This window comes from Pelmatolapia mariae, linkage group LG18 (assembly GCF_036321145.2).
Source record: "Pelmatolapia mariae isolate MD_Pm_ZW linkage group LG18, Pm_UMD_F_2, whole genome shotgun sequence".
NCBI lineage: Eukaryota > Metazoa > Chordata > Actinopteri > Cichliformes > Cichlidae > Pelmatolapia > Pelmatolapia mariae.
In genome coordinates, this window is record NC_086243.1 from 6,732,219 (window position 1) to 6,756,031 (window position 23,813).

A 23,813-nucleotide genomic window follows, 5' to 3' on the forward strand; every position below is an offset into this window, starting at 1 on the left:
AAATGGGAGTGGAGGATTTAACATTCAAAGTTCTGCTATTGCCCCGATTAACATGACTCAACAAGATCCAGCGCATGACATCAACAGCTGTGTGTTTTATAGTGATGTGATGAAATCTCTCTATGCATGCCTGCATAGACAGGATTTTCTTTTTTCATAATTGAAGCATTCCTTCACAGTTTGCCGTGTGCAGGCTGATTCATGCACTGCTGCAGTTGCTCTGGAGATGAATACAAACAGACAGAGCCGACAGGAACTCTGCTGGAGAACAAACAATATCTCTGTTATCCTGCGTCCCCGCTATCAGTTCTTTGTTCCCACAATTTAAAATGAGCAAATCCAGAGAAAGTAAGATTCTCTTTCAAAAGGATACATGATTCAGCTCTCCGAGTTAAAGGCAGAGCTAAAGGGTACTTGCTTTCTGATAGCAAGTACCCTTTTTCAGGGACTTATCTAAATCAAGAGTGGATCACAGAGTGTGTTCTATAGTATACGGATTGCAAAACTGACCGGACATTGTCTGTCTAAAGCTTTATGGTTGTATATACTGCTTGAGCTATCCTCTTTTCAAGTGGAACTAGACTAATTGCAATGCAATCAAACCTGTAGTTAGGCTGTACAGGCTGAGTGGTAAAGAGATTTAGATCTGGTTGTTGCTTAGCGCTAAATGCTAATGTAAGCAAGCTATCAAGCACAGGCTGCTCAAAAATACCCTTTTCATGAATCCCTTTAGGGTAATTGTTGCTCCAGATTGTGGAAAGTGTAAAATTGTATAGCTTAAGCACGAAGGAGGTTGGCCACAAAAGGAATAACCTCCTGTAATGTTCAGCGGAGCCTTTAGTCTATCTCATCCTCTGGCTGGGATAATGATGCCCCTCTAGCAAACCACACACTATTTAAAAGGTGGGAGACATTATAAATGGTAGAGAGAAGTTTTGACAGTATCCTCCACTGCACGACTGTGTAGTGATTGTCCAGCTCTACCCGCAGGACTGAGACAGCTTTCTGAACGTATTTGTTTAGTCTTCTTGTATTGTGCAGCTTTAGCCTCAATGGCCAATTAAATGGAAGCAGATTCTACATACTGATAAGAAGGAATGTGAATATTTAATAGGACTTTATTTTTTTTATCAATTCTGTTTATATGTCCAGTTCATTATTAATTCCTGATTGATTCCTGATCTATTTTTGTGTAGAAAAAAAAGCCCTGTGTAGGTTTCAACTTTTACTATCTGAATCTTAACACAGTGCAGCAACAAAGTAGATAAAAAGTTTGGATGTGAGCCTTTTATCTATTGGACAATTTGCATTTACTCATCATGACTAAAACTACAATGTTATATTACGATGAACTAGGACTGAAAAAGGAACACGGAATTACAAAGCCTGCAGTTCCTCTGATGGCCACTTGAGGCTAGCTCTGAAAACAAACCCCACCCCATGACTAAAGTTTAAAGGTTGGGACAGAACAATGGTTTGGGCCCTGTTGGTAATTTCCTCCTTCTTAAGAACTGTACAACACATGTATTTCTGAAATAACCCTTGTATTTTGATTTTTTTACGCTTAATGTTAGGGGTGTTAGCCAAGCCGAAACATGCCACTGTAGCTGATGTTAGGTAGGCATCACCACCTGTATTCAGGAAGGGCAGTGGAACAGCTTAGTTGTGACTGAGCTATTTATCAGAATTATGTGATAAATAAAATGGCCCGTTTTGAGGTTTTATGAGGGAAATTACAGTTTTATTAGTGTATTTATTAGCTTGTTAGCAGTAATTAGCAGTTGTGGACAAGCACTTATGAGTGCAACTTGATAATCCAGATTGATCGCGTTAGCTAAATGACTTTTCACCGTCCTGTTTAAATATGGTCATTTCCATCTTTTGTCTATGGATAGGACATAATTTTTGACAAATCTAATGCACTTACTGGCTGACTGTGTCATGGCTCTGAATGGCTAAAAATCTGTAAATAGTCTCTTTTCTGCTAAAGCTGCCTGTGTTTTTTTTTTGTTTGTTTGTTTCCTCTGCATGCATCATTTACCTGTGAAAAGCAGAACCTGCATTTCTCATCTGAAAGCACAATATTTCGACTTACATCACCTCTAACAGCACTCCCAGTCATTTACTGCATCCACAGATGCGTCACCTAGCCAGAAGAAGTACACTGGCGTCAGAAGGATAATTGTTGTAACTTGAGACTGGCTCCAACTGCAGTCTCCCATAAATACTGTTTAAAGTCTAGTATAAAAAATGGTTTGGGATTTATAGCTGAATTCCTCATTCTTAACAGCTGTACAAGGTATCATCTTTCTTTCTTTCTTTCTTTTTGTCAATAAAGCATCCATTTGGATTCTGTTGACATTTTGTTGAAGTTAAGGGTGTGGCAGCTTTGACAAACAGGCCAGCTGAGACAGTAAGCTACAGCCAATCTCTGCCTCCTGTTAGTCCACTCAGTAATCTGGACCATGCTTGTTCCTTTCTGAACATATCTGAACAATTGATAATCCAGCATAACAATGTGAACTTAGCACTTGTCCATAAAGTCACTTCCATCTTTTATAATTTACAGTCCGTGGCCAACAAAACTGAACACAAATCTTCTAAATCTCCCCAGCAGCTGATTATGTTTCTTTCTATTTTCTGTATGGATTGGCTGGCATTTCTAATACCAAACATCTCTAAATGCTTCTCTTTACCAACATCTCCTTGTATGAGATCATTTTTCTTTGATACAACACTAAGGAAGGAGAACAGGACTGGTACCGATTGGCTCGATAGAAAGATAGAGCTATATCAAAGGTAGAAATACACTAAAAAGTGAAGAGAGTGTGTTAGGAAAAATGTGCTTTGAATAAATGAAGAAAACGAGAGAGACAGAAGTGCAGAGGATTAGTAAGGAGGAAGAGAGGGCAGCTGCGAAGAGGATGAAGAGTGGAAAGGCGGGTGGTCCAGATGTCATGGAGATGCCTCAGAGAGAGGACATATGGACAGAATTTAACACAGTTCTGGAGCGTGAGGGGATGCCCGAGAAATGCAGAAGAAGTGAAGTGGCACTGATTTTCAAGAACAAAGGTCCAGAGCTGTAGTAACTACAGAGGGATAACGCTGATGAGTCAAACCGTGAAGCTACGCTGTTGAATCTAGGTTAAGGGGAGAGGTGATGATCAGTGAGCAGCAGTGTTGATGAAGAAGTATAGAGAAGTTCACAAGTTACACTGTTTCATTGTGGATCTAGAGAAATGTGATAGGATGTCAACAGGAAGGAACTGTGGTACTGTATGAGGAAGTCAGGAGGGGTAGAGTGGTAAGTGAGGATGGAGACTTTGGGATGATGACGATGAAGCTGACAGGCAGGAGGAAAACAGGAACACCGCAGAGAAGGTTCACGGAGGGTTCATGCAGAGGGTTGGTGTGACGGAGGAGGAAGCTGGAGATAGGGCGAGATGGAGACAGATGACAAAATCTTAACTTACATCACCTCTGATTCATTTAATTGTGCAACATTTACTATACCCACGGATATGTCATTTTCCGTAGAAGTTTCAGATGAACGGGTTTTTGTTTTTCCGTTACACTACAGTCAAGTCCCAGCAGAAATCCAGAATAGTGTGACCTGAGCAATAAAACCACTAACCCATGAACAAACAGTTATTAGGAAACAATGCCCCCACCCAAATACAAAAAAGGTGGGATGCAGTAAAACGGCATTTTGGCTGATTCGGTTAGAGCTCTCCCTTCACTTGTGGAATGTATCTATTAACCTTGAAATAACCATGTATTGATGATAACTGTGATATTAAGAAAAAAAAGGCACTATGTTGATTTTGTCCTTTATTTTATTTTATTTATTTATTTATTTTTGCCTTTAGGCAAACTTTTTCAGCAGCTCTTGTAACACATTTGAGCTCAATCTGCCCAAAAAATACAATTTGATGGCTAGTGTTAATAATATTATTATCGTTTTATTTTTAAATCAACATCATATCATTTTTGTGTAATTATGACGCCAAATTGTGATATTATGGCATTGCTACCATGAAAAAAGCATGTTTTTTGTTTGAGAATTATGAGGTTTAATTTGATAACCTTGCTGCCAGTTAAAAATCCCAGGAACATTAAAAGTGGCTTCCTATTTTACACCCAACGAGACTGTTCTGTTTTGTGGGTTGGGATGGTTGATTGATTATCACACGTTTTTTTTTAATTGACTCATATGCCTGTTGGGCACACCTCTGAACCCCCATCGAGATGTCGTCCCGAATCAGCCTTTCAGGAAAGTAGCTATGCTGCCCTCTGCTGGTGTCAACCAATAAGGACATTGAAGAAAAGACAGCGACGTGCTAGTTACGGTAAATACAACCAGTTTTTATTTAGGCTACATAAATAAAGCCTTTTCGAGCATGGTGAACTATTTATTTATGTATTTGTTTATTTCTTTATCCATTCATTAATCTTCAAGGAAACTGTAATAATATTTGTCCGCGTGCTGTTACGTCATCATCACGCGTCAACGGCACAGTGCTTCTGTCTGACCTGTCTCACACGTGAGTAAAACATTGCTTTACAGAAACGATATTATTATACACATTTTTCCACAGAGTAACTTAGCAGTGTGGTTTAGTCATTCTTTAACAGTTTGGGAAACCATCGTTTTTTTTTATTTTGGCAACGTTTTCGAGAGTTTGTGTTGTTGTTTGGAGTGCAGCGCGTTAGCATGGCCAGTCCCTGTGCCTGTTTGCTTATATGTTTGTCATGTTTTAGTCGAACTCCTTCTAAAATAATGACAGCTTTATTTGTGGCCACTTTAATATTATGCAAATATTACCTTTTACCTGTAACAGCTTTTTAAAGTACAGTCTTGATTCATATATGTTGCTCGGAAAGTGCAAAATGGGTGCAGCTATTTATTGAAACATGCAAATATGCACGGAAAGAGAGTATATAGAGCAAAAAAACAGTGTGTGCAATGCTAATGAGTTTGAAAGTCAGTATTTGGTATTCTTTAATCCAGCCTGGACCCTGTTAGGCAAGCTTCCTTCTCTCCTTACTTCCTTCTGATGTGCTGACAACGATTTGAACCAAACATTTTTATTCATCACTCCAAAAGTCCTGTTCCTGCTGATCTTTAGTCCCATTCTTGAGTAATATGGTATTCCTCAGTCTGTTCTCCCTGTTTCCCTTCCTTAAGATTTTTTTTTCTAGCCACTCTTTCACTGAAACCATTTCCGATGAGGCTTCAGCATAATCATCATCCATCTCTTAGGTCCTTTGCTGAATTGTTCTTCTTTCCGATTTCTGAAAGACATGACTTTCAGATACTGTTAGCTTGCTGTAGGTAGCTTTTTAGACCTCCCACTGCTTCTTTTGTCCTTAAAATGTTCCTTAAATTGTTTTCTATTAGATTTTTTTCGGAGAATCACCTGTTTTTTCTTTGGGAATCACCTTTTCGCTGCACAGATACCATTTTATGCTGGTCAAATTGCGTTATCTTTAGCAGCTGATAGCGAAATGTAACCAGTGTAAAACTGATTCTCTGCTAAGTTTTCTTTTATGTTTAGACACAGCGTTGGTTCAACCCTTAAGTTAGGTGTTTTTTGTTTTGTTTTTTAATGCTTGAGTAACTTGTAGGTCAGTGTTAAGTGTCTTCCTCTGAAAATGGTGAGGTACGAGGACAAATGATTACATAAGCAGCCAGTGTCCAAAAAATAATTTGGAAGACCTTCAAAGAGCCTTCACTCAAGAGCTCTTTAGAAATCACAAGAACATCTGTGTCTGTGGAAGCAAAATATAAAGAAATGAGGGTTTGATCAAGACTTGTGCACAGTACTATATATCTATTGAAGTATAATAATCTGTCTTACTGGTAGAAAACATGCTGCAGTGTAATAAATATGTTATGTAGTTAATTGTTTCAAATCTGTTTTAGAAACTAGCTTCATATTTCACTTGTATCCTTGTGTTTAAAGGTTCAAGATATGCTGTCAAAAGCAGAAGAAAAGAAGCCACAGAAAGGGGGAGGAAAGAAGAGGAGGCATCCCGGAGAAGATGGAGGAGGAGAGAGGAAGAGGAGAGAAAGTCAAAAAGGAGAGAAGGGTCAGGGAGATGGTGGCAAGAAGCGCTTGGACGCCCTCAGTGTGGGCTATTTCCGCCGTGTCGGAGAAAGGCTCAGTGAAGGCTTTGAAGATGATGAGGAGAGAGGTGAGAAAGGTCTTTTTTTCTGGGGATCTGAGTAAAGCACAGGACTGGAACTTTAAATTAGGGGTGCAGCAGAAGGTCACATTACACAGCACCGTGTGCAGCCATGATCCATAAACTTTATCTTTTGAACTTGGCTGCCATAGAGAACAGAAAATCACAGACTAGTGACATGTGGAGCATCCTCTGCCGGCTTTGCTTGGATGAGGTCTGCTGAAGCAGAAACACATAAGCTGACAATTCATTAAATGCATTTTTTTTCCAAGGAATACATTTACTTATTCCATCTTCATAAATTGAATCTTTTTTTTTTTAATTTCTTGAACTGTGGGATATTGATCTGGTCGGTCAAGTATCAGAGGGGGCAGTTAATCAGTTTCAGCTGCTTTGGTGTTAATGGCATTAACAACAGGTGCACTAGAGGGGGAACAATGAGATAGGCCCCAAAACAGGAATGTCTGTACAGGTGACATTTTTCACTAGTTTTGCTTTTGGCTAGGGCAGGGGTGGGCAATCTCAGTCCACGAGGGCCGGTGTCCCTGCAGGTTTTAGATGTGTCCTCAAACTAGAGATGGACCGATCCGATATTACGTATCGGTATCGGTCCGATACTGACCTAAATTACTGGATCGGATATCGGCGAGAAATAAAAAATGTAATCCGATCCATTAAATATCAAAAAACACCTCACAAAACTTGCGACATGGCGTAACTCGGCACATAACCGTAGCACGTCGGAGCAGTGTGCATCACGTGATAGAGCGGCTGTGTGTATTTGTAGCCTCGCTAGCGAACCAGCATTTCATCTCCGAGGAAGTTATTCCAGAGAGAAGTAAAGCAAGTGTGTAAGTTCATCTCTGAATGTTCGTAAAGCGTTCCCACGTTAAGCTTAACAACCGATATATTTAGCGACTGCCTCTCGCTCTCCTGTTGCTACTTCAATCATGAAACTGCTTAATGATCAGCTGATTGGCTTTTCTGTCGCGAGTCTGTCTCTCTTCTTTGTTTTTGGCCCACTTTGCACCAGAAAGAGGAAACCAGCGGCTGAACAACAGCAGCACGTTTAAGCCTGATAAGCTGTTGTTAGAATTTATTTAATATTACTTTCTACACCAGGATCCTTTTCTACGCAGCTGACGGCTGGTAACTGTGCAGGGGCGGATCTAGCAAAGTTTAGCCAGGGGGGCCGATAGGACATGAACAGGGAAAAGGGGGCACAAAGACATACTTATCTTTCTTATTCTCATTTAAAATGTCTAGCTTTTAATAAATAATTATCTGAATCTTACACCCAAAGTTTTAATCTGATGTAAAATGTATAGAAGTCCATTACTGTATATACTAACTGTTAAGTCTAATATACCCTAGTAAGCTATAGTACTTTTTCCTTTGGGAAGATACCATCTGTGCAGTTTGCAATTCTGTTGAAGAAAGATATTGAATCTGTTTAATTATTCTTGAAAAATAAGTTAATTCTGTGCATTTTTTTCACACTGCATCAAATAAAAGTTGATTACTTCGATTAAGCATCATGAGGTGGAGGGTGGGGGGTGGTTCCCTATTTTTTTTTTTTGCTGGGAGTTTGCAACCCTATTAGTTAGTTTGCTTAATATTTCTGCTAAATACTCTTTAAAATACCAGAATAGGGAGGATGGAGTAGGTTTAAGTTTATTAGATTGATCAGTGTTGCTGAACTATGAAATATTTTGGGTGCAGTGTATTTTTTACATACAGGTATAACAGAATAGCTTTAGTGTTGTTGTTTATTTAAACTTGAGTATAAACTTATACAAAATGCAGCAATATATTAAAAAACAGTTTTATTGATTAAAAAACACACTATATTGGATTCATATCGGTATCGGCAGATATCCAAATTTATGATATCGGTATCGGACATAAAAAAGTGGTATCGTGCCATCTCTACCTCAAACCAACACAGCTGATTTAAATGGCTAAATTAGCTCCTCAACATGTCCTGAAGTTCTCCAGAGGCCTGGTAACGAACTAATCATGTGATTCAGGTGTGTTGACCCAAGGTGAGATCTAAAACCTGCAGGGACACCGGCCCTCGTGGACTGAGATTGCCCACCCCTGGGCTAGGGTCAGTGTCACTGCTGGTAACATGAGGTGATACATGGGCCCTACAGAGGTTGCACAGGTAGCCCAACTCCTACAGGATGTCACATCAATATGTGCCATTGCCAGAAGGTTTGCTGTGTCTCCCAGCACAGTCTCAGGAGCATGGAGTAGATTTCAGGAGACAGGCAGTTACTCTAGAAGAGCTGGACAGGGCCATAGAAGGTCCTTAAACTATCAGCAGGACCGGTACCTGCTCCTTTGTGCAAGGAGGAACAGGTTGAGCACTGCCAGAGCTACAAAATATAATTAATTATTTTTTTGAGCTGTTTATGTATAGTAGATTGAATATTTGTGAGTTTTGAGCACAGCACATAATCTGTGCACTGTACACACATGAATTTGGCTGCTTTCCCCTTCAAGGTTGTGTCCTTAAAGTGGCCTCAGCATTCATGCTACATTTACGCTGGCTCACTTCTTGGAAGTTTTCTTAACCACTTCTACTCAAACTTTTTTTGGAGAAGAGGTTCAGGTTACAGGGAGCCAAATCTTTGTGCAAGTACTGTCTTGGCTGGCCCAAAAGCCTCCTGTGTTTCCAGTGTACTCTTTACTCAGGATGGCACGCACCTCAACTGTTTATGCCAAATGTCCTCCCTTAGCTGTCTCAGCATGTCACAGCCAAACTCCTCTGAACTCTGCTCCTCACCACATTGGTTTGCTTTGTATTGGTTGATCTCACCTGGTTTATATCACCAGGATGTCCAAAAGAGGATAACAGGAAGTTGAGCTCCACGTGGAGCAAGAATAACTAAAGACAGCTCAAACTCCCCCGATTCACGGTACACTGGTGCCATGAATCAGGGCCCAAAACAAGAGAGGTTTGATTATTTAAATAACAAACTAGAAGATAATTGTTGGTGGGTTCAATAAGTTAATTGAATGTATTTTCACACAAAGCTTGGTCTAGACTGTGGAGGTCGCTCAGAAGCTGTGTTCTTGTGCTTTCTGACTGATTAATTTCTGCATTCCAACAAACGGCCATCTGTTGGAGGAATTGACCACCATCAGTGCGAACATATTCAGCTCTGCTCTGCCACAGAGCCGATGGTGAATGCGACACATTAATCACCTCCAGCCTTTCCAGTTGCTTATGTAGCGAAGCAGATGTCAGGTTTATTTACTTGCATTAGATCTGCTGTCATGTATATATAATGAAGAAAAAGAGGAGAAAGAAGAGGGAAGCCTGAATTGAAAAATGGTTTCAATCTGTGATTGATCGCCCTGTCCGTTTTATTTATTTTTTTTAAATCTCTATTTAATACAGTACCCACCACTACTTCATTCTAAAGATGCCCACTGTGTTTTATGCTAATTAATTCATTGTGTTGACAAGTGATGTGTTGGTACACAAAGTTGGTACTTTGTGTGTTTCTGGAGCAAAATCCTCCATTAAGTAATTGCTTTAAGAAAAACTGCCTGGAGCTGGATATAACCATCTCTTGCACTGACCTCTACTTATTCACATCATACGCTGATTTTAAATGACTGCTCATTGCACGTCCATTGCATCATTTTACCTTAAATATAACAAACAGGTTCCTCTCCCTCCTTCCATCTAGCCCCATTATATTTCTGCTTTTAACTCCAGCAGCTTTCTTCTCTGTTTATACTCACAGAGATGTTTGTAGAGAATGTTCTCACAGAAGTAAAAGGTAAAGCGGCCTTGGTGGCGACAGATCGGACCGGAAGCATCACTCTGCAGCGGCTGCTCCCGCTGTCCAGCCCCCAGCAGGTCGGGGAGGTGCTGGCTGAACTGGGTGGAGAATCGGGGTCAGAGTTTAAGGCGGTTTCTTGTGACCGGTGTGGAGGCCATGTCGTGGAGAGCGCAGTCAGACAGATGTCCAGGTGGATGGGTAAGTTCACACAAGTGTAAGTTTGCTTTACAAGTGAAATATCAATTCAGCTTCAGTTTAGTTTTATTTACACAGCTGTAAATTACAACATCAGTAACTTCAAAGTGATTTATATTGTAAGGTAATGACCTACAATAATACAGAGAAATCCCATCAATCAGATGACCCCCTATGAGTGAGCACTAGGCGACAGTGGGAAGGAAAAACTCCTTTTTAAAGGGAAAAAACCTCCAGTCAAACCAGGCTCAGGGAGGGTTGGCCATTTCCAGTGATCGGTTGGGAGTGAGGCAAGGGGGGGAAAAAAAGAAACGAACTGTGGAAGCTGGAAGAAGGATAAGAGTGATAAGAAGGGAAAACATTCCCGTTTTCTACTGTGACAGGGAACAGCTGCGGTTGAGAAAATCGCACCAACCTAACTCCTGGTGGGACTCTGTCCTTTGTAGAGTCCTCAGAGAAGGAATTGTCTCCGCCCACAGAGGAGGAGGGAGAAGAAAGCTGTGGCCTGTTGGAGGCTCAGGTGTTGTCTTTCAGTCAGGTGGTGAGGGACAACGCTGCCGAGTTCATCAGACATGTTCACGGCTCACACGTGGTCCGCACGCTTTTACACGTGCTGGGAGGCTGCCTCGGACCACCTCGCACCGAAACCCGTCCAGGTAAATGCACGCAGACACACACTCACGCTTGTATGAAAAAATGAAGATTTTTAGTGGATACTTTTTCCCATTTAATTAATTAAACAAAACACTCAGAGTACAACTACCCCTGAAGGTTATAGTTGTAGGGCGTTGTATTGAAAAAATAAAAAGTGTGTTGCACTACTCTCTCTCTGCTCGTTCATTTCATATATTACACTTGATTTGGTTTCTTGAGATATTTTTTCAAGGTCAACTTTGATCTTGGGTGCAAACAATGAAGGTCTGGATCAAATCCTTAGCCAACCTAGGTGCTCACGCCCCCCCATTGCTGTCTATTACAATAAAAAATTGTGGGTAATATAAAATCTTTACTGCTTTTCACACTTGGTGTGACCTTGACCTTGAGCTGATTTTCACAAAATTGAATCAGCTCGAGCTGTTATTGGTACCTACCATCACACAAACTTCAATACAAGAGCGGTAAATTTAGGTCAAAGTAATGAGTGATATCACACACTAACCACCTCTTATTATCAGTTTAAATTAGCTTTTTACATAAATACATTTATATGCATATGGAACTGTACATACTTACTGCAGCCCACCCGCAGTACATTCACGGCCTATCATGGGGCTCCAGCCCTCACTTTGGAAATCCCTGTACTAAAATGTGCAGCAACAGAGAACCATAATGGTTGTTAGACCTCCAACAATGAGAAGCAACTTTATGCTGTTTTTCAGCAAAAGAAGCACTGAGCAGTTTTTGAGTCTTTTTTTCAGGCCGTGTTAAGTGGGAAAACAAACAAACAAGCCAAAAAGTATAACGGCTTACGAGAATCCCTGAAAACTCCTGGATGTGCTCGACTGTGATTGGTTAGACTCTGAGATAAAATGGACTAAACTAACCAAGCACTCAAAGCACTTTTTATTATTCACCCTGTTAAACATACATTTGTACAAGCGCTTTTTTCTGTGCCTAAACACCTTTTCTTAACATTCACACACACACACTCACCCTCCAGCGGATATGCATGCAGACTGGAGGAGCCAGAGATCAAACCAGATCAGATATTCTGGATAATCCTCTGGTCTGACTTCTAGATCATAATGATCATAATTTAGAAACGGGACTTCATGTTTAAGGTGTTCACATATGTCTTGCCAAAGGCCTGTTTTCCCATAGATTCTATAGAAACAGTCTTTTTGTAACCCAGGTACCCCTGTTAGCCAATAAAAGAATGGAGATTGAAAGCACTTAGCTGTTGGTAGGATTGTGTTTTCAGGCCTGGAAGATACATCCATTATTTCACCCATAGATGAGTAGAATAAGCCGGCGTCCATGTTTTTTTTTTTTGTTTTTTTGTGATCTTTACGTTTTGTCCAATTAGAAGCACATAAAGTATGCTGAGTTAACCTCTAGATGTTCCACTTTGCAAGATACCCATGCAGGCACAGGCTGTTATCACTGTAATACGCTGACACCAAAGAACACGTGAAATACAATTATTCTCTGCCAGGTTCTGTAGCGATCCAGCTTGCTTTATTTGTTAGCTTTAGAGATAATGAGATCCCCAGGAAGCACAAGTCAAACAGAATCTAAATACACATGCATAATGCGTGTATGTTAAGAGCTGACTGAGTTATGACTCAGAGAAAAAGTGCAAATTATGATACAAATTGCAGCAATTGGCTGAGAAGGCATGTAGAGTAGCTTAATTGGCAACACTGGCACTAGCTGACATTTGCTATACAGAGAAAGAGCTTTTGGTTCACCCTACGAAAAAAAGCAATTTCTCCCATTTGGCCCGATGTCTCACTTCAGTTTCTTTTTCTGCAAGATGTAACAGAAGAAAAATAAAGCTCTTGATCTGCTGGCTTTGTCACTGCGCTTTTCTTTTGAGACTATGTCAGGACCTTTATGCCAAGAGGTATATTCTTCTTCTTCTTCTTGTTTTCTCTGTTCATATTCTTGTTTTTAACCAGGAGGAAAAGAGCGGAGCATCCCTCCTCAACTGACAGACTTTGAGATTCCCACTTCCTTCTGGTACGAGCTTAAAGAGCTTACAGAGACCTTGATGGAAAACATTAATTGTAAGTCATCTTTCATAAAATAATTGGTGGTTTTATTATTATGTTGGAATTTAACTGTTGTTGTATGATAGATGTTTTAAGTAGGTCATTAAAAAAAGAAAGCAGCAGTGTTGCCTCCCTCTTCCTGTGCTCTCCTGACTCTTGTAACATTTTTCTGGGAATCTGAAGACCATAGAAGCTGTTTTTGAATGCAGGCGAGGATTTGGAGTGAAGTCAAAGGGGAATCGCCTAAAGGCAGAGTCTTGAACAGAACGCTGACCAGCGTGTGTTTAGAATTTATGTGCTTAATTCAAATTCTTGCAGTCGTAATATCAAAACAAAATGAAATGGGCAGTAAATAAAGTGAGGGCAAATGCACACGCTGCAGAGAAGCCTAAGTGGCTTTTAGTAGAGCTCTGTGTCAGAAAGAAATGCTGTTTAGTCCAGTTTTTCCATTAGTTAACGTACACACACACACACACACACACACACACACACACACACACACACACACAGTCTCTGATTTAAACTATAGGCTTTAAACTGTAAGCCATTAATCTGATAGAGCAATGGTGGAATCTGGCACAGCAGATGCAGTTTTGCAGGCATTGTAACATAAATTGAATTAAAATGAGATATTAAATGCGGTATGGCTCCAATGCACTTTCAGTTTTCTGCATTTGGTGAATTTTTTTTTTTTTTTAAATGTCAGTGTGAGTTGAGTTATCAGATTTTTTTATTTTTCTATCATTTGAGGGAACAGAGTTGCAGTCAAAAGTTTGAACACATATCCAAGAGTTTCTGTCATTTATTTCACAATTTTCTGTCATTTGGCAAAAAACCCAAAGGTGGATAATTAAACATAACATATATGGAATTGTGTAGTAAACATTATGTGTAACTTCCTTTAGAGTTCAGCATTTCCCTTTAAATGTATTTCCTATGTTCCAGCCGTCATACCAGGCTAACAAATATAGCTGGTGTTAACAAATACAACATCTCTAATGGCTAAACAATAAAAACAAAAACTATAGCTCAGTGCAAAATGACATTTATGTATCTCCTGAAAATCTGGGAAGGGTTATAAGGCCATTTCCAAGCAATTTAGAGTCCATCGCTCTGCAGGGAGAAGGATTATTCACAAGTGGAAGACATTCAAGGCATTCTTCCCAGGAGAGGATTTCCCAGCAAACTCACCCCAAGTTTAGACTGCAATGCTCAGAGGAACTGCAAAAAAACAAAACGAACAACAAAACCCAAGAACTACATTTCAGGCACGACGGGCCACAGTTAAGATGTTAAATGTTAACATTCATGAGTGCACAGGTAGAAAAAGACTGAACAAGTACGGCTTGTTTGGAAGGATTGCCAAGACACAAAGCCTGTTCTCTCTAAAAAGAACAGGAGGTGCCCACCAGGAGTGTTATTTTTTCTTTTCTTTTTTAAAAATCTGCAGCCTGCAGCTTTTTTTTTTTAATCTGCAGTTCTTCGAATGACCACTTGAGGCTGTACCCAGCTATGGATTCAATCCATCCTTTCTTTTCCATTAAGAGGATAATTGCTTAGTAGCTGTGATTAAATAAACCCTCCTGCATTAATTAAATTAGTCTGGTACAAAAAGCAATTTTATTTTCTAATTCTTCTCCTTCACAACTGTATGGAATTAGGTTTATTCTTATTCATTCATTTACCCATTGGGATATTTTAAAGAGAAATTATGAAAAAACTTCAGATGAGTGCTTGCTTCCAATTTTTTTTTTTTTTTTTTGACTGGTACTATTTCTTTAAAAATGTGGCCTCGATCGCATTTTGCAGTTGTAGTGAAAAAAGAGTGTTTCAGTCTTATGATGGTCTCTCCTCTGGGTGGACCTACTTGTGGAAATGCTGCAAACATGCAACAGTGAATATTGTGTATTTTGTTAAGGCTGTTAGTACATAACACCTGCTTGTGTAAGCAGTTTTACTCTTGTACTGCTGGTGGCAGTCATGCACTTGCAAAGACAGGAAAGTATTTACTCCCTGTATACACACAGTGTGTTTCAGTGTGGAAGCATCTTTTGTTTCGTTCATGACAGGGCACCTTTGTACTGGCAGGAAGTCTCAACGGTGCTTCTTCTCTTTGTAGTAAGTGTGACTGACGCTGTTGCCAGTGCAGTGTTCCAGACCATGCTGACTGTGTGTCACAGAAAACGGCCCAAACTCTGCAAACAGCTCCTCCGGCGCATCATGGAATACCTGACGAGTCACAGCGCTGCTCCTGGAGTTAGGTAAGAGGCCAAAGTGTGCGTTTGTGAACCACTGAGTGTTTTTTCTTTATTTATTTTAAGAATGTTGCGTTGTGTGATTTTTATTTCCCCGTAGTCCGCTTCTAGTCTTTCTGAAGGACCAGGCCTCCAGTCGCCTCATAGAGACGATCATACAGCTGTCCCACAAGCCACTTCTCCACGGGCTCTACAAGAACCATCTCAAGGGTCAGCTGGTCGACCTCGCCCTCCATCCCATCGCCAACTTTCCCATCCAGAGGCTAACAGCAGCGTCTGCCAAATACAAACTGGTAGGTCACACCTTGTGATTGAGAACTTGGGAGGGGTGATTTGCTGGAAATTTCCTCACCGGCTTCCTGGTGTCGTTCCTTTTTCCACAGTTCCTGAGAATATTTGACGAGCTGGTGCAGGGAGTGGAGGCCATCTTGGCCGCAGGTCACATGGGTGTGATAGTTCAGCTGGCAGAGAGCTGCGCAGAAAGTGAAGAAAGGCAGGACGAGATGATGCAATGCCTCCTCAATGTAAGCTTAAAAGAGGGTTTGTTGTTGAAGTGCAGGCCCACCTGGGCCCTGAGTGATTACAACAACCTTCTTTTCATTTATCCCCCTGTTATGATTGGTGTTGATGGAGCATAACAACTACTTCATGTTTGATTTGTGGATAATGAAGCCCTGTCGATGTGTTGCCTCCCAGGCTTTCCACTGCGCTGAGCCTGGCTCTAGACACGTCGCCTGCCTCCCTCTCTTCATGTCTCTGCTCACCTATGAGGTGTACTACCACTCTGACACCGCAGAGGGCAACATAAGCACGGAGGTAAACAGCTGGGAGGAAAAACATTTGCAGCTTGATTGTAATTGTAGTCTTGGCATTTCAGCTGGTCTAACAGTGCAGCGCTGCACCAAAATACATGTTTCATCAGTTGTCAGGGTTTTTTTCTAGATCCCACTGACCTCCATATGTTACCACGGATCCCGGCTGGTCCAGGCACTGGCTAAATTCAAGGAGCGCTCACTCCTCCTCAGCAGCCTGCGCACTCTGAGCCCTTCGGACCTGCTCAGTATGGCTACTGACCCCGCAGGCAGCCACGTCCTCCAGGCCCTAATCACCACATCCAGTGACAAGGGCAGGGGGAAGATCCTAAAGAGACTTGAGGTACGTGATACTTAATTCAGAAAGCAAAATGACTTCAAGTATTACATGTGTAAGTTTTAATGATCATTCTCTTTCTGTATCACGCTCTTTGTTGTTTCAGGGTCAGTACGTCCAGATGGCCTGCTCCAGGTTGGGCAGCCGGGTACTCGAAGCCGTGTGGAACAGCTCTTCAGTCGGTCACAGGCAAAGTATCGCACAGGAACTAGGTAATAATGACAAACATTCTCTCTCAGAATCCCACTTTTCCTGTGACTCACTTCCCTATTCATGACTTCTGTTCCTGTCTCTCCTCCCCTTCTCAGTTTCAAGTGAAAGCCAGCTGAGGTCAGATCAGTTTGCTCGTCACGTGTGGGCCAAATTTGCTCTCTCCCACTTTGCACACAGAAGAGCCCACTGGCAGGAAATTCAGACGGGCGAGTCCAAGAAGCGGAAACTTTTCAGTGACATTCTTGAATGACAAGTGGATATTTGTGAAGTATTGTTTTGTTGTGATTTTTTTTAATGTAAATAAAAACAAAAATCTGAAAATATCTGTGTGTGCGCTGAATTAAAGTTTAGTTTTACCCAATGTATGCTATAAATTGTATGAATCAGCCTGACCTGTAGGGGGCACTGTAGGAACATGTATCATTTTAGGCTTTATCCCATGGATGAGGTCTTCAGTTAACTAGAGCAACATTAGTTTAAATGTGTGAGCACTCAAGGCCCTTTTTAACATATTTTTAGTGTGTTGCTTAGTTAGTGTTTTTGCTATGGTGTTGCTGAATAGTTACTAAATCCCCCTCATTTACACATTAACTAGGCACACACATAATAAACATGTAAAAGAGGTTTTGTTAGATTGGGGATGTAACAAAGAAAAGAAGTCAGATTCAAGGCATTTGTTAAAAAGCACCACCACCCACCAGTGAGTCTGACAATGAAATATATCTTAATCTTGAGCTCATCTAAATGTCATCTTTCCTCAGGATTCTTTCATGGAAATGCAAACAAATTCAGGCAGTTAGAAAATTGCTCAGTGCCTCAGCAGCGGGCAGGTTTTGTTGTTGGAGACACTTTTATTGATCATAAATTGATTTGAAGGAGGAAAGTCTTTATTTGGGAAGAGCTTCTCTTCTGAGAAGAATCACAGGGCTGGGAAGAGCAACCAGAAGAGAATCAGAGACTAAAGTACTCAAAATGCTGTCTATACAGTAGTGGGTGTGTTAACAGCTGTTGATCACCTTGTGGAATACCTCCACCCATCTTTCACTTGTCCTTTTAATCCATCCTACGAAACAAAGACTCAAAGTAGAGATGATAAAAATGGGCTAATTATTAAGGTGTTTCCAAAAGTAACCTAGTAAAGGAACTCGACTAACTCATGATTTATGGCAGACTGATTCGGTGTGTATCCAGATATTTTGATAGATCCTGTATACATCCATTTAGCAATCTAGGGTTGCACACGTATATATATTTTGAGATGTGTATATTTGACTTCACAAATACATAAGTCACTTGAACCAAAGAGAGTGATATTACCAGCAGTAAAGACCTGGTTATATCATTAATGTGTATATTCTTTGTGCTCTTGTTAGCTTCTGTGTTACTTTTTCCAACAGGCTAACATGTGTCGTATAACATCAAGCGAACTGTATTTTCAGATACTGTAGCAAAATGCTTTTTCAAAAATAAAACTATAAGAAAACTATTTTGCTTACTTAGCAAAAGAATACACAAAAATAACTAGCTAAGGTAATAGAGAAAGCACTAGGAACCACAAATGCTAATAGTAGTGCTGCATTCATAGAGAGTATAAAACCATAAATAGTTTAAGAAAAAAGATGCTAGTACTGAAGAAAAATGAAGCTAGCATTAGCATAATTAGCATTAAGCGCCTTAAACCTGCATTGTATTTGGCCACCAGATGGCGATAGCTGTGGTTGTAAAAAGACTTCTGGTCCTATAGAAGTCTATGAGAAAACAGGTTTCTGTAAACAGTTTCCTTTTGCTTTTACCCTGTCACTCATTTTGGGTCATATGAAATAAAAAGTTGAATTTATTTAATCAACATTGGTCATACTGTGCAGTAAAATGGAGAATTAGCTGTGGTATGAAACCGCATGCTCATTGGCTAATGACTTGTCAATCACAAGCCGTTAGCCAATGAACTTTTCATCACATCCATTTCTTTTGCAACCAAGATGGAGATGGTGGAAACGCTCACGTTGAGGTTTCACATCGGGACTTCAGAAATCAGTGGGGGGAGATCACAGTAGCTATATCAGTCTTTTATGTCCACATGAATCCAAGTTCTATAGAGTTTGCTGTTATTAGTAGAGAAATAGTCCTGTGAATTTCAGTTAGCTAAAATTAAACTTAATCTTAGCACAATAATGCTAAGCTAAGTTTCAAATACCCATGAAAGTAAAGACAACATTGAGAACAGATCTACTCAGCTCCTTTAAAGTGATTGATTTATAGCAGTGATTAATAAATAAATAAACTTTCTCTAGTTCTAAAGATTGAATCTTTTTTAGGCTTGCCATATTTTGCAACACACGGCTTTGCTTACACGTTTTGACCACATTAATGAAAATGTGGGGAGCACTGTGTGGGGAATTCAGTGCATAATGAGGTTGTTATTACAATCCCCTGGCCTTATTGTTCACCGCAGCTTTGACCAAAACAGTTTTCATTACATCAGCGGGAGATAGTCAGGCTATCGTCTGGCTCATCCTCACTCCTTTTGTTGCGTTTTGGTTATCGTAGCTCTGCGAATGTATAATCGGCTCTGTGCACTCATGAGACAAAGCAGAAAAACAATGACCTTTGAGGTACAATGAGCCGTTGCTCCTTGAAAACAAATCACATGAATTCCCCAGAGATGCAGCAACGATTCCCTCCAATGCCACTTAGTGCCCTGCCATACCAGTGTTGCGGGCATCTCTGCAGCCTCCACGTGTCCCGGTCCCGGTTACCATCATTACCCCCTTGCTTACATGCCCATACCAACATATCAGGGAAATATGCTCCTTATTAGTTATGCACAGCACTTACTGAAAATAGTCTATCTGTGGTGCAAAGTGAGGAGTAAGTTTGACAGCCTTTCTCTGGCACGCAGTAGGTGGTGTTTCGTCTTTTAAGCTCCCTGTCTTCCCTGCTCCCGAGAAGTATTCTTTTGCCCGAAAATCACAGTAAATGCCCACAGAATGAGTCAGCGACAGAAATACAGAGAGAGGGAGGATATCTGTCACGATTTAAGAGACTGATATACTGTCAGTGAAACAAATTCTATCATATTTTCCTTTTCTTTTTCGTTGAGAGATTCTGTATGGCTGTCAAATATCTGACAGCTATCTGACCTGTTTAAAATGCCATAAAATCCTTTCTGCATCTTCTCTTCTGAGAGACACGTTGCACAGTCATTTTGAAGGGCCGTCCAGCGTGTGTGCGTGCTTATCACCATCTATTGCTTATTCAAAAAAAAAAAAAAGAAAAGTAAAAGCAAACACGCACAAAAAAATCTCTCCTGTTTCTGAAAATCAACATAAATATAGGACATTTGAGATGCCAAAGGACTCTAGGACTCATCGTCTCCCTGACAACGGTCTCCAAGCAACCATTACTCCTCAAAGCCTTTCTCCAATCCCATCTCTGCCTCTGAGTCTCTCTCTCCTCAACCCCTCTCTGTGTCTTTGCCAGTTTGCCTTCCTCTCAAGTGTCCTCCCATGTATCCACTCCAGATAGTTATTGTACCAGTGTAAGAAAACACATCAGCCATCCGATGTGATCGTGTGTGATTGGTTGTAGGCTGTGGCGCTCTTGCCTTTTGGCCCGAGGCTTTTCTCTACACCTGCTAAATCTAGGGTGGAGCAGAAAGCGGGTAATGTTCAGATTCTTCGTGGCATCTTTTTTTTTTAGGTTGTTCTGTCAAAAAAGCTTCTAGTACTGGTGAAGCAACTTAGTCCTAAAGGGGCACTATATAATCTGTAGTGATATCCATGCTGACTTTATTTTTGGAACTAGATTACTTCAGTAAAACAGGCAGGGCATAGTTATTTTTAGCTGTGTTTTTGTTTTGAGGGAGAAACTAATACCCCGAAGATCACAACACTGTTTTTGTTTTCATCCCAGACTGCATGAAAAATTTGTGCATGACGTAAAAGGCTCTGAAACTTTTCCTGGCATGACCCCCCCAATCCCTTCTCTTAGCTCTCAGATTTACACTCAGTGATTCACAGTTGGAATCCAGACACAAAACTGGTTAAACCAGTAATAAAATGAGACTTATGCTGTTTTTTATTTTGTTGTTTTTTTCCGCCTTTCTTCGTACTTTATGTGGCATATTGGTCGCTAAATAAATCTTCCTTGGGGCACTCGTGGTTCTTTTATTGTTGTACAAGAAAAAGTCCCAGGCAGAACAGGAAACATTAACAATGCTTCAGTTCCAGCAATCATTTCATTGCAATGCAGCAATTAACAGCCATTTTTTATAAACTAGCGTTAGACAAGATGAAATGTCTGCTGTGAAAACGGTCTATTTAACTTCATTTTCCCGCCGTCATACGCTGCCCTCTGGAATTATGCTCTGTGAAATTAAATGTTCTTAGCAGTGCGAGTGGTACAGATGAAATTCCATTTACTTCCGTTTTACTGGGCTTAAAGCAGACATCTGAAAATCTGGCCAAATAAATCCAAACTTTCTGCATGGTGAGATACTATTAGGTGTTCAGTCAGTGAGGAGAAAAATCATGCAAGTTGGATGAACCACAGAGCTGCAGTTCCCAACCAGGAACTGAATTACAAAGTCAAAAAAAAAAATATATATATATATATAACTGAATAGGTTGGAGCTGAGTGTGAGATTGAGTTAGCAAGTGAGCAAAGTTGAAGTTAAAAAGTCCAAAAAGTATGGAGCTACTGAAGCCCATAAGGTTCAAATAGTATTTACAAGTTCTTTGCAGAACATCTTCATACGCTCATCGGCCGCTTTGCTCTGGACGCCTGTTCAGCTGCTTATTAACACACATATCTAATCAGCCAATCTTACAGCAGCAACTCAGTGCATTCAGGCATGTAGACATGGTCGAGATTAACTGATGGAGCATGAGAATGTGAAAGAAATGTGTTTTACGTTACTTTGAACAGGCTGGTCTCAGTATTTCAGAAACTGCTGAACTGAACACACAACCATCTCTGAGGTTTACAGAGAATGGTCTGGAAAAGGGAAAATATCCAATAAGTGTCAGTTCTGTTTGTGAAAATGCCTTGTTGATGTTAGAGCAGAAGGTATTGCTGCTTCAAGTTGATAGGAACGCAACAGTTAATCAAATAACCCCTCGTTACAGCCAAGGTATACAGATCTCTGAGTACACAACATACCCAACCTTGAAACACCTGGGCAACAGCAGCAGCAGAAGACCACACAGGGTGCCACTCTTGTTAGCTACAAAGGCAACAATTCACATATTCTTACCACGACTAGATATAGAACACTGGAAAATGATGAGTCTGAATTTATGTTGCGATGATTTGTACGGTAGGGTCAGATTTTGGTAAATAACATGAAATCATGGATCCATCTTGCATTGTATTAACGGTTCAGGCTAATAATGCAATGCAACATTACACCAAAACGGTTCAGGCTGATGGTGATGTAACGTTGTTTGAATATTTTCTTGGCACACGTGGGTCTCTTAATAGCAATGGATCAATGTTTCTGCTTCCAGCAGTCTAAAGGAGCACCTTTGGAATATTGTGGAATGGGAGATTCACACCGTGAATGAATATGAATATATATAGATAGATAGATAGTAAAAGGATATCCTACTAAAATAATAAGGTAATGGCTAGGATGAACATTGTTAGGCAAAAGTAACTGTTAAAAGTGTTGAAATAGCTAGCTATTAGTTATGGACATAATTGTATTAGCCAAACCTGTTTAAAATCCTTAGCTACAGAGACACAGTTAAAATTAAGGAATAGATATGTAGCTTGGAATAATGGCTAAAATGGTTAAAATGTCCAAATATCTGCACACTTGAAGAAAAGTTCCACAAAACAACACAATTTAACTCCTGTATATGTATGTAAGCTAATGTATTTATTGAGTCACAACATCTGGCTACAACTGACTTGATTGAGGTCTTTGACCTTAAGCACTGATGTTTTATCCACAGTAAGCAACACAGTTTGCGCGAGGTACATTTAGAAAGACTTAAAGTAGTTAGCTCAAAGCTACAGATAGCCTATATAGTGCTAAAAACAATGGTTAAACTAAAGGCAAATGGTGTGCTTTTGTTTATCTACTAACTCAACTACAAAAATTGTAATGATATTCACTTTCATATTAATAAAATCAATATACCATCAGTTTAAATGAGCATATTCAGAGCAGAGGGCTGTGTGAACAAAGGGGTACTTCAGTTGATCTGCAAGGTACTGCACAGGTTTGTAAGACTGAAAAGGCTAGGAGCGAGTGCTATAGAAGGATTTGTTTTTTGCACTCTCATCATTAAGAAGGTAATTTATCATTTCACACAAATTACAAGTGTTCTGTATATATGGTGAAGTTCGGGCAGTTCATATTGTTTTTTTTTTGTTTGTTTTTTTTCCCCCTGTCCCGTTTGGATCTTTAGCCATCAGAATTGTTGTCTTAAGGCCAAGCGAGATGCCAAGCGGATTTACTTTACCAAGTGGATCATCATGGCCTTGCCATATTGGTCCATTTGATTGACCTTTATTATAATTATGTATTTATTTTATTTTTGGTTGTTACAGTCGGGACAGACATGACTGGGGGATAGGACAGGGAGAAAGAATGAAAGAAAGAGAGGGAGAGAAAGAAAAATAGAGGGGAGAAGAGATGGTGAGAAAGGGGAGAAGAAAGAAAGAGAAAACAAACAAAACACCTGGATCACCTGTATGGAGAAAAAAAACAGAAGAGAAAACAAACAAACAAAAAACAGCAACATAATAAATACAGCACCATCACAATAAACTAGCTAGCAGTAGATAACAGTAGATACTAAATATTAAATGTTATTGTGCAGCACGCAAGATAGACAGCGCACAATGTGCTTTGAGGTAGCAGCCAAGAATGGTGTAGTTTGTGTCTGTGAACACCCATGTGTACACCTGTGTGGATAAGCATGCTTGTATTCCGAAGGTTTCTCCATGTAACGATCTGCTAGGGAGTGTGGGGAGCCATAGCCCCGTCCCCCAGGGCATGAAGCAGGTATGGAGGAGATCCAGGCCCCAGACATCCAGAGGCCCCAGAGTACAAGGACCCAAGGAGGACCACCAAAGGGGGGGAACCGTGCCACCCTCCTGGGAAGAGCTGAGTAGAGCCCCAAACGAGAGGTCACCCAGCAGCCACAGAGCAGAGGCCAGAGGGGGTTGCAGTGGCGTGCCCGCGGGCTCTGCCGGCAGCCAGCTGCGCCAGAGAGGACCGAGCTTCAGGCCCAGAGGCCAGAGGCCTGAGGACACCCCACCCCCCGGAAGGGGCCCAGCCGGGCCAC

The 23,813-nt window shown here is 40.6% G+C and overlaps 1 protein-coding gene across 2 annotated transcripts; it reads left to right on the plus strand.

The window, feature by feature from the left end:
• The first annotated feature begins 4,510 nt into the window (after positions 1-4,510).
• LOC134616777 (nucleolar protein 9) lies at positions 4,511-16,795 on the plus strand. 2 transcript variants are annotated; one of them, XM_063461781.1, is made up of 12 exons: positions 4,511-4,544; positions 5,967-6,198; positions 9,951-10,187; positions 10,631-10,840; positions 12,806-12,913; positions 15,018-15,159; positions 15,254-15,446; positions 15,537-15,677; positions 15,850-15,969; positions 16,096-16,308; positions 16,409-16,514; positions 16,611-16,795. In XM_063461781.1, the coding sequence occupies exons 2-12, from the start codon at positions 5,976-5,978 to the stop codon at positions 16,763-16,765; spliced, it is 1,848 nt and encodes a 615-aa protein (XP_063317851.1). In that variant the 5' UTR covers positions 4,511-4,544; positions 5,967-5,975; the 3' UTR covers positions 16,766-16,795. The 2 variants fall into 2 exon arrangements, with proteins under 2 accessions (XP_063317851.1, XP_063317850.1); XM_063461780.1 differs by lacking the exon at positions 4,511-4,544 and adding an exon at positions 5,309-5,331.
• Positions 16,796-23,813: the final 7,018 nt, after the last annotated feature.

What these genes read in the sequence shown, in the direction of transcription:
- LOC134616777 (XM_063461781.1), top strand. Translation starts at nt 5,976, where the DNA reads ATGCTGTCAAAAGCAGAAGAAAAGAAGCCACAGAAAGGGGGAGGAAAG. An exon ending in TGAAGATGATGAGGAGAGAG is followed by an intron (nt 6,199 to 9,950) that starts GTGAGAAAGGTC and finishes TTATACTCACAG; the next exon opens with AGATGTTTGTAGAGAATGTT. An exon ending in AAGTATCGCACAGGAACTAG is followed by an intron (nt 16,515 to 16,610) that starts GTAATAATGACA and finishes TCCCCTTCTCAG; the next exon opens with TTTCAAGTGAAAGCCAGCTG.